At 60.2% G+C, this 16,083-nt stretch overlaps 1 protein-coding gene across 5 annotated transcripts in view; it reads left to right on the top strand.

Moving 5' to 3' along the window:
* Positions 1-16,083, top strand: part of ADAMTSL2 (ADAMTS like 2) — a 34,539-nt gene that overhangs the window by 14,149 nt on the left and 4,307 nt on the right. For 4 of the 5 annotated variants that reach the window (XM_059925973.1, XM_059925970.1, XM_059925969.1 and 1 more), the window contains 7 exons: positions 1,841-2,189; positions 3,626-3,998; positions 8,880-8,977; positions 13,017-13,143; positions 14,589-14,802; positions 14,970-15,125; positions 15,547-15,717. In XM_059925973.1, the coding sequence (XP_059781956.1) occupies positions 1,841-2,189; positions 3,626-3,998; positions 8,880-8,977; positions 13,017-13,143; positions 14,589-14,802; positions 14,970-15,125; positions 15,547-15,717 (1,488 nt within the window). The remainder of the gene's footprint in view (positions 1-1,840; positions 2,190-3,625; positions 3,999-8,879; positions 8,978-13,016; positions 13,144-14,588; positions 14,803-14,969; positions 15,126-15,546; positions 15,718-16,083) is intronic. The other variant, XM_059925972.1, reaches the window with a different exon arrangement.

Here is a 16,083-nt window from a genome sequence, read left to right as displayed (position 1 = left end):
CAGATTGAGAAGAACCTTTTCTGGGCCCATGCGTTTGTCCCCTCGGAGTCCTTTGTTCTATCAGCCGTGTCCAAAGGCGGCTCAAGCTCCCTGGCTACCGTGTCAACCTTATTGCTTGTTACGGTACCTGAGCCCCCTTGCTCTGATTATCATGGACAGTTCAGCTCTGTACTCGCATCTCCTGCCACCGGCCCTGGCCTATGAGGGCACCCAACACCATCCCTCTAGGTGTCCCGCTGAGTGGTGTTGGTGACTCTTCACCACCACGCTTCCTTTCACTGTGGCGGCCGGAATGTCCTCCAGGTGGTCCTGCAGAAAATAGTCACCTGGCGGCTTTTCCAGCCTTTTCCTCCCTCTTCCGTCATCCGCTGTGGTGGTGCCAGCACGGGTCCTCCCCTCAGTGTCGGCCTCACCTTCTCCGGGGTGCTTGCGAACGTGGTCCCTCCTCCATCCTGAGCCAGGGCTCCCATAGGAGAGACTCCCCCCATCCAGGCGGCTGGTTCTGCAGGGTCATTGCCGACGGCCCCTTCTCCCCCGAGCAGCCCCAGGGCTCCCCTGAGTAGGTGAAGAGGGCACTTAACGTGAGCCATCAACCAGGTGGCCCGGGGAGGAGGCGGGCAAGGGCCTCAGGGAGGCAGAGGCCGCCGTACCATCTTCAGGCGAGGGCCAGGTGCTGGCCTTAACAGCGAGGAATGGCCACTTTTTAGGCTCAAAGATTCAGGGGAATCTGAGATTTCAAAATTTTTAAGCAGATTGACTCAGACCCCCACGCCCCAAGTCTCCTCCCGGTCGGGCTCTTGGCGAGGTGGAGAAGCCAACACGCCCCGGCTCTCTGACTCTCTTCTACCTTTTCTGGCCCTGCTGGAGGACATGCGAGTCTCTGTGTAACACCTAGGAGGCCCTCTGGCTTGGCCTTAGGTTGGAGGTTTGGTGGTGATGTCACCCTAACCTTTCACTGTCTATCTATCTCCAAAGCGCCACATTCCATAGAACTTTCTCCTTTCTCAAGGTACACCCCAAGCCCGGCCAACTCCCAACACTTGAGACATGGCACCCAAAGCGCATTTTCTTCCTCTGATGTCTCATTCCAGCCTGCCACCTGGGGGGGATCTCAGGGGTCCATGCACCACCAGGGAGGGCTCGCGTCGCCCCTGCTGGTGGGGGATCCCGCTCCAAACTCCCATTTGAGAGCTGCTTCCTGGGGCTTCTGACACCAGCTGACTTAGGCGGCGTCCCTGGAAAGAGCCACGAGCACTCAGCGGGGGGAGCAGGACAGGCAGGGGAAAAAGCTGGGGGGCGATGCACTCTCCACAGAAGCCTCAGCCCATCCCCCAGTCAGCTCTGATGCTGGGATGGTCCTCAGGGGCCTGGGCCCTGGCACTTCTGCTCGGCTGGCAGTGGGGGGGTCTGGGGGGAAGGTGGTGGGGACAGTGCACTCTTATTACTTGGGATTTCTGGCACGTGGTGATAGTAAAATGCAGGTTGGGTTTTAATTGGTTTTCTTACCTTTAAAACATTCTCTGCACCCCGCGCACCCTTCACTCCCTGTGCCTGGGGTGGACGGCCCCCTCCCGGGCCGTGTTCGCCCGTCTTTGGACACGGACTGCCCCTGGGGCCACGCATAGCCTTGGGTGGGCGTGGCAGCGTTCTTCGGTCAAGGGTGAGTCCCTGGGAAGGACTCAGCTGCAGGCCGCAGCAGGAAACCCTTCTGCAGCTCAGGGACGAGAGTCTTCTGTCCTCAAGGGGCCTGTGGGCAGTGGGCCTCAGCAGCCACTCCAGGCTGGTGGGGAAGGGGCTGGGGTGAGGAAGGGCTGGGATCCCACTTCTTCTCCTCCCCCAGGTGTGGAACCAGAACGGCAAAAGCCCCTCCATCACCTTTGAGTACACGCTGCTGCAGCCGCCGCACGCCCACCACATCCAGCCCATCTACTACAGCTTCTCGGAGCCCGCCTCAGACAGCGCCGAGAGCCAGGAGCTGGACGGGGCAGGGCTGGTGGGCTTCCTTCAGCACAACGGCTCCCTCTACGGCCAGGCCTCCTCGGAGCAGCTGGGCCTGGACAACCGACTGTTCGGCCACCGGGGCCCGGGGATCGAGCTGGGTCTGAGCAAAGGCCAGGAGACCAACGAGGTGTGCGCGCAGGCCAGCGGCAGGGCCTGCGAGGGGCCCCCCAGGGGCAAGGGCTTCCGAGGTAACCAGGAGGAGGGGCGGGGTGGGGCGGGGCTTCCTAGGGAGAGGGGCCTCGGGTGAAGGGTCTTCAGAACCCGGCACCTGCGGAAGAGGGTGACAGAGGTGCCGGTTCCGTGCAGGCTGATGGGGCAGGCCCAGGGCCGGCCCTTAGCAGACATCCTCTGCACATACCTTCTTCCAGGTGGGTATGGTTATCCCCATTTGACAGGTGGGGAGACTGAGGCTTAGAGAGAGAGGTCTTGCCCACGTCACACAGTCCACCACGGAGGAGCTGGGGGCAAATCCAGGAGGGTCTGACCCCGTAGCCCGTGCTCTGGCTCATTCGGTGGAGACAGACAGACAGACAGACAGACAGACAGACAGCGTAGCGTGCGAGGTGTGATCAGAGCTCTGAAAGGGAATGACGGGCAGCTGAGGGGCACAGGGAGGACCTCGAGTTCTTGGAGAGGGTGACCCTTGACCTGAGGGCTCCAGAGCAAGTAAGGGCTAGCCAGGGGAGGGCATAGGACAGGGGCGAGGGGACCAGCAAGGGCCAGCCTGGCGGGACAGGCTCCAGGGGAAGCCGCAGGAGGCGCAGCTGAAGGCGCAGGGGTGGGTCACAGTCTCTGACCGCATGCTGGCAGTTTGGCTGTGCTCCTGAGGGCCGTGGAGTGACTCGTTGGGGCTGGGCTGGACCATCAGCCCTGCTGAGGGGTGGAGGGTAGAGCAGACTTGAGAAGAATCCCCTCACTGACTTGGGGGGCAAGTTTCCAAGACCCTCAGAGTCTTCAAGAAGGAAACACTTTAGAGGCGGTATTCGTTCCCTGGGGCTGCTGCAGCAAACTACCACCAATCGGGCGGCTTAAAACCTCAGAAACGTGTTGTCTCCCAGTTCTGGAGGCCAGAAGCCTATGGAATAAAATCAAGGTGTCAGCAGGGCTCTGCTCCCTCTGGAGGCTCCAGGGGAGGGTCCTTCCTGCCGCTTCCAGCTCCTGGTGGCTCAGGCATCCCTTGGCTTGTGGCCGCATCGCTGCAGACCCTGCTCTGTCTTCACACGGCTTCTCCTCTGTGTCCGTGTGTCTCTGCGTGTTCTCTTCTTAAAAGCACAGCAGGCGTTGCAGTTAGGGTCTGTGACGATCTCCTCTGGAGATCTGTACGTCTGTGAAGGTCTTATTTCCACATAAGCTCACATTCTGAGGTTCGGGGCAGATGTGAATTTTGGGGAAACCCTATTCAACCCACGGCAGAGGTCAAGCAGGTTCCCCAACAAGAGGTTGTCCAGGCCGGCTTGCGAGCCTCCGCTGGATGACCTGCGTCCGCTCATCGGACGGAAACCTGCCTCCGGACGCTTCCCGGTTCAGGTCTTTGCTGCAGCCCCCCTGCTCCGCCCCTGCCCAGGGCAGCCCTTGCCCCCCCATGAGGGGGCACCGGAGGTTGAGCCACTCATCTCCCCTGTAGACGGCAACGCCACCGGGATGGCTCTCGCGGGAGACCAGGATGACCAAGAGGCCGACGCCCGTTTTACCTCCCAGGAGCTCCTCTCAGCCAACGCCATCTCCGACCAGCTCCTGGACACAGGCTCCGACTCCAAGGAGCTCCCCCTCAACGAGACCAGCAACAGCATATTTGCACAGGGCGCCCCGAGGGGCTCCCCGGCCGACAGCCTCTACGTCGACTATGAGGAGAACGAGGGAGCCGGAGCTTACCTGCTCAACGGGTCCTACCTGGAGCTGAGCAGCGACAGAGTGGCCAACACCTCCTCCGAGGCGCCATTCCCCAACGCCAGTGCCAGCCTCCCGGCCTTGGCTGGGAACAGGACGCAGAAGGCCAGGTAGGAGGCGACTCCCCAGCCCTCTCTGGGGGCTGCCGGGTGAGGGCCGGGACGGAGGTAGGTGGGAGAGAGCCGCCCCTGCCCAGGGCCCGCCGCCCCCCCCCCCCCGCCCCCGCCTCACCCTGCGGATCTGAGCAGGGGGTCAGAGGCCTGGGTTTTAGCATCTTTCCCACAAGTTAGGTCCACGGGCTAAAGCTGGTGCTGAGTGCCCACGTGTGATGGGATTCCGGGAACTGGGGGGCGGAGGGGGAGAAGGGGAACAGCTCTGAGCGCTTGGGGCTAAGTGTTCCGTGCGCACAGAGACACGTTCTCAGCACAACCAGCCTCAGCTTTAGGGCGAGGTATTGGGCTCAGAGAGGTGGGTAAGCGACGTCCTTAGGGCTCGGAGGCTGGAGGCTTGGGGTCCTTAGGGTCTCGGTCTGGATGGCCATTGCACACGTGGTCGTTGTGCATCAGGGGGGACAGCTCTCGCGGGAGACCATAACGTTCCCCGAATGTGGGGTGGCTCAGGACCACCTTCCCTGCTGGCCAGGGAGGAGACCGGGGGACGGTCCAGTGGGGTCCCCAGCCAGGGGCCAGGCCCCGAGTCAGGCACTAGGAACAAGGCCTTCTGCTGTGGGGCTGGAGCTGCCCTGGGACGGGCCGTGGGAGAGAGTCCAGAGCCAAGGACACGCTGGGGAGGTCTGGACAGTCACACTTGGGGACACCTGAGTCGCGGCTGGCCCTGGAGGAGTCTGAGGCCAGGAGCCTCCCTGGGTTGGGGTCAGCTGGGAGCAGGGTGGCTCCCGGCCTCCACTCTCCCTACTAGAGGACAATTCCCTGGGCCGATGATGACGACCCCATTCTCCAGAGGCTAACAGGGCAGCGAGGCCGGTTTAAACAGACTGAGCCAGGCTCAGCACCCCTGGTGGCGAGCGGGGACTAGAGGCAGGAAAAAGCCCACTGCGTTTTTTTTTTAATTACTTAATTAATTTTTAAATTTTTGGCTGCATTGGGTCTTTGTTTCTGCGCGTGGGCTTTCTCTAGTTGCGGCGAGCAGGGGCTACTCTTCGTTGCAGTGCGCCGGCTTCTCATTGTGGTGGCTTCTCTTGTTGCGGAGAATGGGCTCTAGGCGCGTGGGCTTCAGTAGTTGTGGCGTGCGGGCTCAGTAGTTGTGGCTCGCAGGCTCTAGAGCACAGGCTCAGGTGTTGTGGCACACGGGCTTAGTTGCTCCGTGGTATGTGGGGTCTTTCTGGACCAGGGATCAAACCCGTGTCCCCTGTACTGGCAGGCGGATTCTTAACCACTGCGCCACCAGGGAAGTCCAAGTGCACTGGGTTTTATTTTATCTTGTTTTCTGAGGACCCACCCAAACCCCTTGGCTTTAGACACCAAGCCAGTGGAACCCTAGCCAGGGCTGAGGATGCAGAGGTGGGTGTCCTTGGGAAATTGAGTTTGATGGAAGATGTGGGGTTCACTCTTGAGATGAGGCGAGTGGAGACGACTCTCTCACCCTTCCCCGGGGACAAGAGCAGGGAAGCTGGGCCCCTGAGCCCACAGGAGGTGGCCCCCTCTTTCTCAAGCTCTTTTCCGAGGCCCCATGAGATACCCAGGGCACATCCGGGGCAATTCTGAGGCTCTGGGTGGAATTCTTTGCAAATGTGGACAGAGTGGGAGGTCTGGAGCCTTCTGTGGCTGCCCTTCTTCCCATAGGGTCCATCTAGGCCATCTGCTTGCCTGACCCGGGTTCAGAATGCAGGGAGTGGGCCTTGGGGGTGTGTGGCATCCAGCGGCTGGAAGGGCGAGACAGGCTCTGAGTCTGAGAGTGGGGCTCAGAATCAGCCGGCACTTGCTTGTGTGATCCGGGGCCAGTTACTTAGGGCTCTTCTCACCCCCAGGGCTGTCCAGAGGATTGAATTCTATCTGGTCCTGAAGCGCTGAAGGCACCCAGCGAGGACCCAGTAAATGGGAAAGATCATTAATACACTGAGCCTCCGGGGTGGGGAAGGGGCCCTTCTGGGACCATGACCCAGTGTGAAGAAGGCCAGCTATCTGATGGTCAGGGTCCCTCTCTGAATGGGTTTATCAGGGTGGCACACAGGCTGCTGTTTAATTTGGCTTAAGGCATGGAAAGTGCCAGTGGGTCCCCATCCCAACTCTGTCCCCTCCCCGCCCCATCCCCATGGGTCCTGGACCCATCCGTGACCCTCTCTGGTCCTCAGTTCCCCGTCCCTGAGCGAGGGGCTTGTCAGACGGCGCTTCAGGGCCCGACGGCTCGGGCACTCAAGGATTCTTAGGCCAGGTCATGGCACAAGCTTTTGGGTCCTTAAGTCACATTTTAAAGAATGTCTCCTGTGCCATCCCAGTTGACTCCCACCCCACCCCTGGGCCCTAAGGGGAATGATTGGGTTTCCAGTGCCATGTGGGATGCAGGAACCAATACAATGATCGCCAGCACTCAGAAAGTCCTGACGTGGTGAGATGGGCGGATCCCCCACCGGCTGCTTCAAAGGACACCGCGGACCCGGAGACCAAAGATGGTCTTTGGAGATAAAGGGCTGAGGGAGGTGGCGGGGGAAACCGCCGGGCCAAAATAGCCCTGTCGCGGCCAGTTGTCCAAACACAGGAAGTCGCGTCTGCTCAGAGAGGGTGAAATCAAAGGGGCAGCCCAGAAAGGAAAGGTTATTTTCACCTTCTCAGAACAGCCCCGAACAATCAAGGGATGCCCCGACACCAGACGCTGGCGTTGGGAACAAGCGTCTGAGACACGGAGACACAGAGTCCCTCTCTCAGCCTGGGTCAGGGGTGGCGGGGGGCGGGGAAGCAAAGCCCTTTATGAGCCTTTTATAAACAAGCGTGGTGGTCCTGGGGAAAGGGTCCAGACGCGGGATCTGGAGCATCCCAGGGCTCAGGCGGTCCGAGCCTTTCGGATCAGAGGGCACTATCTTCCTTCCAGATGGAGGCGGGTGGAGGGTTGGTGGTTTCAGCGATTTCCTGGGTGTTTTTCTCCCCAGGGCCCCACTTCCGAGAACAGAGTCTTTTAGGCGTTGCATTGTTGTGCAAATACACGTTTGGAGAGGCGGGAGAGGCGCCTATGCGGTGCTCCGGCAAACAGTGCCATGTGGGCAGCCCCTCCAGAAATACCTTTGGTGCTTAAAACCCGAAGGGTTATTTTGAACCGCTTGCTGTCTCTCCAGAATGAGTCACGCTGCCTGCTGGCCCAGGAGGGTGTAATTAGATAAAGATGGCACAGCTTCTCCATGGGTGGGGTGGCCGGGCAGGGGCTGGATCTTTTCATCCCCTTTTGTTCTTGGGGAGAATTTACAGCTGTTGAAAGGAGGGTGGGGGACCCAATCAGCGTATTTCAGAATCAGGCTCTTCCTCCCCAGGGAGGTTCCATGGGTCCCGTGTTCTGAGATGCTTGGGTCTTGGGGCGCCCCATCTTAAAGTTCCCGCTCACTTTTAAGGAGGAGAGAGGGAGGACCTTCCCCTTCCCCCTGTATGGGTGGAAAGGCTGGGGCAGGCTCCTGGTGGTGAAGCCACCAGGTGAGGGGCCCCAGCCGCCCGCCTGTGGCCGGCTGCCCTCGGCTTTCCCCTCCCTCTCCTCACCTCTCTCCCTCCTTCCTGGGTTAATGTAGCCACACCAGCAAATTCATTACTTAAGGTCCTGGGTAGACGATTTCCTGGTTCTCAGAGCATGATGTGTCTTCAGGGCAACATTTATGCAAAAGTAAAATGTAAGAGCCGTTCTCATCCACTTGTGAAATTCCAGAAGTTGGAAGACAAACAGTAAACTCCCAGTTGAATCCAAACCAATGTCTCTATCACAGAATTGACTGGAAAGCCTTTTAGAATGGACGCCCTGCAACCCTCATCTAAGCCTGACCTCCGGGGTGGCAGGAAGCCCCAAGGAAAGGACCTGCGAGCGTGCTCTGTGAAAGGGTCTTAGCTTAGGGTGGTCTTCAGTCAGCCCCTCTGGGCCGGAAGGGAAGTGGAGCTGGGCGGTGGGGTCTCCGGGATGTGCCGTCCCCTGGGCCATGGCACCACGTCCCCTTTGCCGGCTCTGGGGGTGGCAGGGTTCCATGGGCCGCATTCAAACTCAGCCGTCTGCATCTCAGAGCAGATGCCCGGGCTCTGGGAGCTGCCGCCGCCTCCCTCTGCCCCTGCCGAGTCCAAAACGAGCCTGCACGTTGGATACGGAGGTTGGGCCCCAGCACACCGACTGGTTCAAAGAAGCAAACAGTCCTAACAATAGTTGGCTGGGCCGCCTGAGTTCCGGCCAAGAATCCTAGCCCGTCGCTGGCGGGGACCCAGCCCGGCGTTCCCTTGCACAGCAGCCTTGCAGACCTGGGCAGAGGCGTCTGGAGGGGACGCGGCCACTCCCCCGTCTGCAGCTGAGCTTTTCTATTTTGATCATTGGAGGCCCAATGGCTAGTGTGCCCCATTCAGTCAGAATCCCAGCTGAGGGAGGCCGTGGGAGAGAATTCTGGCACCTTCTCAGCACACCAGGTGCTTCTGCGGTCCCTTCCCGGGGAGAGGGCTGGAGGAATCTGCATGACCCTGCTAGAAGGTGACAGCGAGAAGGCTGTGTGTGTGGAAGGAGCAACTGCGATGTTGGGGGGCCCCAGATTCTTCACCCCCAGCCCCCGAAGGTGCTCTGACAGCTGCAGGGCAGTGAGCTCAGACAGTCATTGAGATGGAAGATGCCAACGTCCGTTCCATCCTACAACCTGCCGCCCCGTGGGTGCTGCTTCCCTTCTCTCTGTTCTAGACGGTGGGCACTGGGACCCCGACAGGTGGCGATTCTGCCTGGGGCTCAGGACAGGTACACAACCACGCCCCATGGATGAGAACACATCCTCCCATGAAACTCACCCCCTTCTCTGCCTCACCTGCTTTCAGGACCAGGCCCAAGACACGCAAGCAAGGCGTGAGTCCCGCGGACATGTACCGGTGGAAGCTCTCGTCCCACGAGCCCTGCAGCTCCACCTGCACCACAGGTACCCGTGACAGGTGCCGAAGGGCGGCACCTGCTGAGCCCACCTCCACGGTGGGTGCGAGTCCGGGCTTCGGGGCCCATGCACTTGCTTGTAGCCTCAAATTGCCCACAGGGAGCTTATCTAGAAGTTTCCTGACCCACGAGGCAGTGTGATGAGATGGGAGTTTGGATGTCCTTGTGGTTACAATGTGCTGGACCACGGTAAGGTCCAGCTGCTTGGGGGTTATGCAGCCCCCCAAAGGCTCCCTCGTCATTCTTCATATCATACCTTGTTAGAACAAACATCCTTTTGGTTAAAAAGTAAGAAATCTCAGGTGGTGAGGATTTTACTTTTGCTTACGGCAAATGTAGGAGGGGGAAATAGACCCACGTGGTCTATGGCAGAGGGAACTGTTCGGATTCTAGGACCTCGTCCAGGGAGGAAGCAGGAGGGGAACGGAGACCCCCAGGGTTGCCTGCACAGATAGACACATGGGGTTAGTAAGTGTCAAGCTGGGGTTTGAAGCTATGTCTGCTCACATGGCTGGATGCCACCACAGCAAGCTTCTGGCTCACAGCCCAGGGCCTGGGGCTCCATCTCCTGCCAGCTCTGGTCCCCTCCCCTGGGGACTGCTGCAAGGTCAGATGCCAGACCCAGGTCCAGGACCTGTGGCAAATGTAGGGAGACCCCGGGTGCCGCCTTATCTATACCTGCGACTTCGTGTTTGGGTTTGGGCAAGACTGGAGTTGCTGCCACTCAAAATGTATGATGCCCCCGACCCTGTCCTTGCCCTCCCACCCCAGCTGGCCAGAGCTTTGGATGTCCCCTGCACGCTCTGGCCAGTGTGGAAGAATTAGCAAGCCACTGACTGGACCCTGGGCAGCCGGTGGTCTGGGCGTGGTCACACCTCCTGCACCCCTGGTTGGCATCTCAGGAGAAGGGCCCGAGAGAGGGGCTGGGGAGGTGGCACTGCAGGGCTCTGAATGGACCACAGCCTCTCCGTCTTGGGCTGGAATCTGGGGCCCCTCCTTTTACATGCCCCTCTTCCCCCAGCAGGGCATGGGACAGGCTGAGTTTGGCCCCCTGATATACCGGAGGGTGCGAGGTGGGCTTTGTGGGGTATGTGGTGAGCGCTTGGGATGCGGTATTTGGTCCACCACACCCCATGCCCTTGGCAAATTGCTAAGTCTCTCCACGACTCAACTTTCTACCTGTAAAATGGGATGTCCGCCTTTCCAAACGTGGTTACAGGGCTAGACACGAAACGAGAAATAAGTTGTCACGGCCAAAGCTCAACAAGCGGGCGCCATGACCAGCACTGCTGCCGCTGTATGCCACTGGCTGCGGCCCAGGAGCAGACAAGCTGCTGGTCCCGGGAGAGAATGGGGTTGAGCGCTGGGATGGGTGTTCGAGGAGCCTGCTTTGAGAGCCTGTCCCCCAAGGGCAGGGTCCTGTTCTGAACTGGGAGCCCCGATGTCATCCCTGGGACCCCACGCATGCCGGGACTGTCACAGAACACGTGACTGGGAGCGTCTCCTGTTCCTCCCGGACACATTGCTGCCCGGGGAGGTGACGTCACTTGAGATCCCTCCAGGACGAAGCAGCCTCTGTGGCGAGGGGCCTGAGCCTGGCCCCGGGTGAAAGATGGTCCCCAGGGAGGTCACAGCACCATTTCTCAATACCCACAGAGTGGCCAGGCAGGGGATGGGCAGACCTGCCCTGGGTGGCCCGAGGTGCAAGGTAAGACGAAAGAAGAAAGGAAGTGAGAAAGACAGATTTGGGGTCTGCTGAAAGGAAGCCCTCTCCTTTAGACGAGCCTGGCCGGGACTGGCATGAGTGGCCCCGACGCGGAGTGAGCTCCCCGTCACCGCAGAGGCACCAAGCTGGGCACAGGTGGCGCTCGGCAGAAGTGGTGGAGTCGGGTCCCTGCTGAACGGGACCCCCGCACGCTCTGTGGCCGGCTCTTCTCAAAATCTCACTGTGCCGGGTGCCGAGGCCGGGCCGGTGTTGGGGGCAGGGGTGGTTTACAAACCTTCCGTGGCCAACGGTGTCTGTGCAAACATCCACAATGTCACTGGCACACAGCAACTCTCCTGTGTCCTTGAACTTCAGCCATAGCAGCAAGCAATCTTTCTTTTCCTTAAAGACGCTCCTGGGAGCAATAGAAATGTAGGTGAATTGGTTTGGACTCTTAGCTTGAGTCTCAAGTGATGATTTCCAGCTGTTCTTGGCACCTCCTGGGCACAGGGTGAGGGGAGTGGAGCAGGCGGGCCCCGAGCTCACCCACCTCAGGCAGAGCAGGCCCACCTAGTTCAGTGTCGGGGTTTTCTGCTCCTTTTATTTAGAGGAAAGGCTCGGTTTGAAAGGGCTCAGTAAGAAGGTTTGAGAAGCACCGCGTTCAAGACTGATGCAGGGAGGCGGGTGTCCAGACGACCGGTGCTCTGACTTCCCTGCATCCCTGGGGGGTTCCCACTGTGGGGACGAGCATCAGGCTGAGGCCCAGAGAGTCTGACAGCGCTCACGTCACCCCACCAGCGAGAGACTGGGCTGGGACCAGAATTCCCGTCTCTCTTGATCAGGACCTGCTGTGTTTCCACTCGATGACGAGGAGGGAATGAATAATCAGGCACTTGCTGAGGGTCTACAAGTCCCTAAACTTGGACCTCCCTGGGCCCCAGAGCTGGTGTCTCTGAGGCCTGGAACATTCTGAGCAGACCTGGCCAGGAAGCCAGTCTCCCCCTCAGCGACGGCTAAAGACGACACAGCCCAGCGCTGGCAGAGAGGCACCAGTGATTGCAACCTGGCTCGTCCCTTACGGAAAAAAGAAAAAATCCCCATGTGGGCTGCTTCCCAGGCTGTTTCATTCCGTCCAGGGCTGGGGCTTGGAGAGGCAGGAGCCGCCGGCTTTCAGACACGCGCCGCTGGGAAGGGAGCGCGAGGTGGCTGGGGCCCTTGGTTTATGGGGAAATCGATTTCCCTCTGGGGGAAGTGTGACCCCAGTGAGGAGGGTTCCGTCCCCTCCATCATTCAGGAAGGCTGGGTCCCTCTCTCTCTCACTCTCTCACACACACACACACATCAGTAATAACAACCACCACAAACCCTAACCTCACCTGGGGACTTCACCAATGTTAACCCAATGTTAACACTCTCCCTGAGTCATCCTGGCTCTTTGGCAGGGACCCACCCACTGTGTAGTGACTCTGGCCCATGTGCCAGCTCGGTACCGAGCACGGGGTGCAGGGGAGGAAGACCAGAGAAGCAGAAGGTGGAGCTGGGCGTCAAGGAATTAATAATTTTAGTTGAGGGCTGGCCCTTTACATACTGTCCCCCGATGGGATTTATAGAGTACCACGTATTTAATCACAATAATGATTAAAGAAAGTTTAAGAGGGAGTTTGATAAGGACCAGGGCATGCCATGGGAGGGCAGGGGGGATCTGAAGATCTAATATAACATCTGAGGAGTCTGGAAAGGGCTGGAATGGTTAGATTATCCATCCATCCACCCCACCAACCTACCCATCCATCCATCCATCCATGGATGGGTAGTTGTTGAATGAATGAAAATGAGCGACACTTGGCTGGCTTTGCCTCTGTGCCTCTGTAAGGGCCAATCTGAGTTTATTCAAAACCCAGGGTTTGCGACACATAAACTGGGTGCCCAGCCTGGGCTGGATGGGGTGAGGGTGCAAAAAGAAGAGGTCAGGCCATGGGACATGGACGGGGAGAGAGTTCAGATCCACAAAGCCGTCCTCGCTGGGCTCCGCCTGCAGACCTGTCAGCTGGTAAATGTCACTATCCCCCCCCCCCCCCCCCCCCCGATTTAAACCAGGAAGTGCTGAGCGGTCAGGTGACTCGCCCGTGGTCACATGGCCTGTCTGCCGGTCTCCAAGGTGCTCACAATCGGCTCACCTGACCCTTCCTTTGTCCTGAACCCAGGGGTCATGTCAGGAAGTGCTGAGCGGTTGGGTGACTCGCTCATGGTCACATGGCCTGTCTGCCGGTCTCCAAGGTGCTCACAATTGGCTCACCTGGCCCTTCCCTTGTCCTGAACCCAGGGGTCATGTCGACGTACGCCATGTGTGTCCGCTATGACGGCATCGAGGTGGACGACAGCTACTGTGATGTCCTGACCCGTCCCGAGCCTGTCCAGGAGTTCTGTGCAGGGAGGGAGTGCCAGCCCAGGTACCTGCCACCCAGGCCCCGAGCAGGGTGTGTGTGGGGGGCGGGAGGCGGGGGCCTGGGGCTCTGCTTTGCCCCTGCCTGGGGGAGCGGCAGGAGTCTGTACCTTGCTCCGTCACCCAGGCGGGCCGCAGGCCTGTGAGGGGCGCTGCACTGGCCTCCTGTCGGTCCCCGCGTGATTTCCCACGTTTTGCGGTAAAATCTGTCACTACGCCTTGCACACAGTGGGTGCTAAATCAATGACACTCACCGCAGGTTGAGAACCATTCTGAACATGACCCTTTGCCCCTGCCGCCCCCAGGTCTACTCGGTGCATCTAGAATTTTAAGAAGCCCAAAGGGATTATTCCCGAAATTCCAGGCTGATGGGTGTCCGGGCTGTGGGGGAGGCCCCATCTTCCTAGCCCCCCAGGCCTCCTGTCCTGCCTCACAGATGGTCCGAGGCTGAGCCCCAAGCATGTCCTCTTTCGGGTCATGATCATGATGGTCCCAAGATGAGCCCAAGGGTGCCCGGCCTTGGAGGCCAAGTGGATCCTTCTCTCTGACGCAACTTCATACCCTCTTTTCTTCTGGCCTGCTGCATCCCGGGGCCTCTGCTGCATCCCGGGGCCTCTGCCGCATCCCGGGGCCTCTGCTGCATCCCGGGGCCTCTGCTGTATCCCGGGGCCTCTGCTGCATCCCGGGGCCTCTGCCGCATCCCGGGGCCTCTGCTCCATCCCGGGGCCTCTGCCGCATCCCGGGGCCTCTGCTCCATCCGGGGGCCTCTGCTGCATCCCGGGGCCTCTGCTGTATCCCGGGGCCTCTGCCGCATCCGGGGGCCTCTGCCGCATCCCGGGGCCTCTGCCCCATCCCGGGGCCTCTGCCGCATCCCGGGGCCTCTGCCCCATCCCGGGGCCTCTGCCGCATCCCGGGGCCTCTGCTCCATCCCGGGGCCTCTGCTCCCTGTGCGTTCGCTCCTTTGTGAGAAGCTGGGTGTGCGGCCATGGGGGTCTGCTCTTCCCCTCAGAGAGAGCCCCCATGGTGGGGCTCGGGGCTCCAGGACACTGAGGCAGGATCCCCAGTTGGAGGAAGAAGGGCGGCAGTGGCAGGAGGGGAAGGCACTCTGGGAGGAGGGCACAGCGTCAGCAAAGGAACAAGGCCGGGACTTTGTTTCCCTGAAGTGGCTGGAGGTGGTCTGGAGGTGAGAGCAGGTGGAGGCTACAGGGGCTCCTGGGCAGGCCGACCAAGCGCAGGCTCGGGTGCCCACTCACCACCCTACCCAGGTGTTTCTGACAGCGGGGGAGGCGGGGGTCGTCATGGCAACAGCTTCCCTATGGGGCCTGGCCAGCTTCCTGTCTGACAGCCCGTGGTGGATTTGGACCCCACGAGGGAAGGAGGAGCTGGGCCGTGGGGTCCCGGCCGGCGGGAGGAGGGTGGGGGTCGCTGAAGGCCGTGCCCGTCCCGAGGCAGGTGGGAGACTAGCAGCTGGAGCGAGTGCTCGCGCACCTGCGGCGAGGGCTACCAGTTCCGCATCGTGCGCTGCTGGAAGATGCTCTCGCCCGGCTTCGACAGCTCCGTGTACAGTGACCTGTGCGAGGCGGCCGAAGCCGTGCGGCCCGAGGAGCGCAAGACGTGCCGGAACCCGGCCTGCGGGCCGCAGTGGGAGATGTCTGAGTGGTCAGAGGTGCGCATGCGCAGAGCGAGCCGGGCCGGGCTGGGAGGTGGGGGGGTCGGGGGGGTGGGGCGCTGCGGGGGGGGATCGGGGGATTGGGGCGCTGGGGGCCGGGCGCAGGGCCCTTGCGCCGCTGATCGGGCAGCCGCGGCCCCACCCTCACCCCGGCTTCCCCGCAGTGCACGGCCAAGTGTGGGGAACGCAGCGTGGTGACCAGGGACATCCGCTGCTCGGAGGATGAGACGCTGTGTGACCCCAACACCAGGCCTGTGGGGGAGAAGGACTGCACGGGGCCCCCTTGCGACCGCCAGTGGACAGTCTCCGACTGGGGCCCGGTGAGGGCGGGCGGGCAGGGGGGGCGGCGCTCAGAGGGTGTCCCCGCGCGATTACGAGGAATCAAAACCTTTATCCCAAAACAAGTGGTCACATCCCGATGCCCTTTTATAAGCTCCCTGTCTGTCTGTGTGTCTGTCTCTCTTGCCTCTTGCCTGGATGAGACGTTCAGATGCTCACTGGGGTCCCCTCTGTGTGCGGGGTGTACAGATGAGCTTTTCAGGTGTCTTAGGCATGCTTTTTTTCTCTGTGTGTTTTTCATTGAGCATGCAATCTTTCTGTAATTAGAACAGAAAATGTTATTTAAAACATGGTTACCATGGCAACCACTTCCCCTCCCCCCAGCTGTTCCTCTCTCTTGGGAATGATGTCTGGGGGACGTGGGAGGGGGCTCTGCCTCTAACCCCTGGTGTCCCCTTGCAGTGCAGTGGAAGCTGCGGGCAGGGCCGCATGATCAGACACGTGTACTGCAAGACCAGCGACGGACGGGTGGTGCCCGAGTCTCAGTGCCAGATGGAGACCAAGCCTCTGGCCATCCACCCCTGCGGGGACAAGAACTGCCCCGCCCACTGGCTGGCCCAGGACTGGGAGCGGGTGAGTGCCCCGAGCCCGAGCCGGGTGGCAGGGCCCCCTCCGTCTGGGAGAGCATTTGGCCGAGAGCCAGGCGGCCAGAATGACAGACTGGTCAAACGAGGAACTAATTGGAAATTAGGACGACACAATTCACTAAACATTAATTCGAAATAGAAAAAAACAAAAAAGTAAGAAAACCGCTTAAAACTTCCCAAATCTAAATAGCAAATGTTCAACGAGGCATGCAGGGCTGGTATAGTTCCCATGACCCCATGTTCCTGAAAGATGGAAACCCAGGGTTGGGGGTCCTTCGGCTGTACTTGCTCTTGGCTCGTGGGCCCTGTACATCCCTTTGTTCTCACGACCCCTAGACCTGTCAAGGTCACC

This window comes from Balaenoptera ricei, chromosome 6 (genome assembly GCF_028023285.1).
Source record: "Balaenoptera ricei isolate mBalRic1 chromosome 6, mBalRic1.hap2, whole genome shotgun sequence".
In the NCBI taxonomy this organism is placed as follows: Eukaryota; Metazoa; Chordata; class Mammalia; order Artiodactyla; family Balaenopteridae; genus Balaenoptera; species Balaenoptera ricei.
This window is presented reverse-complemented; position numbering and strand designations above follow the sequence as displayed.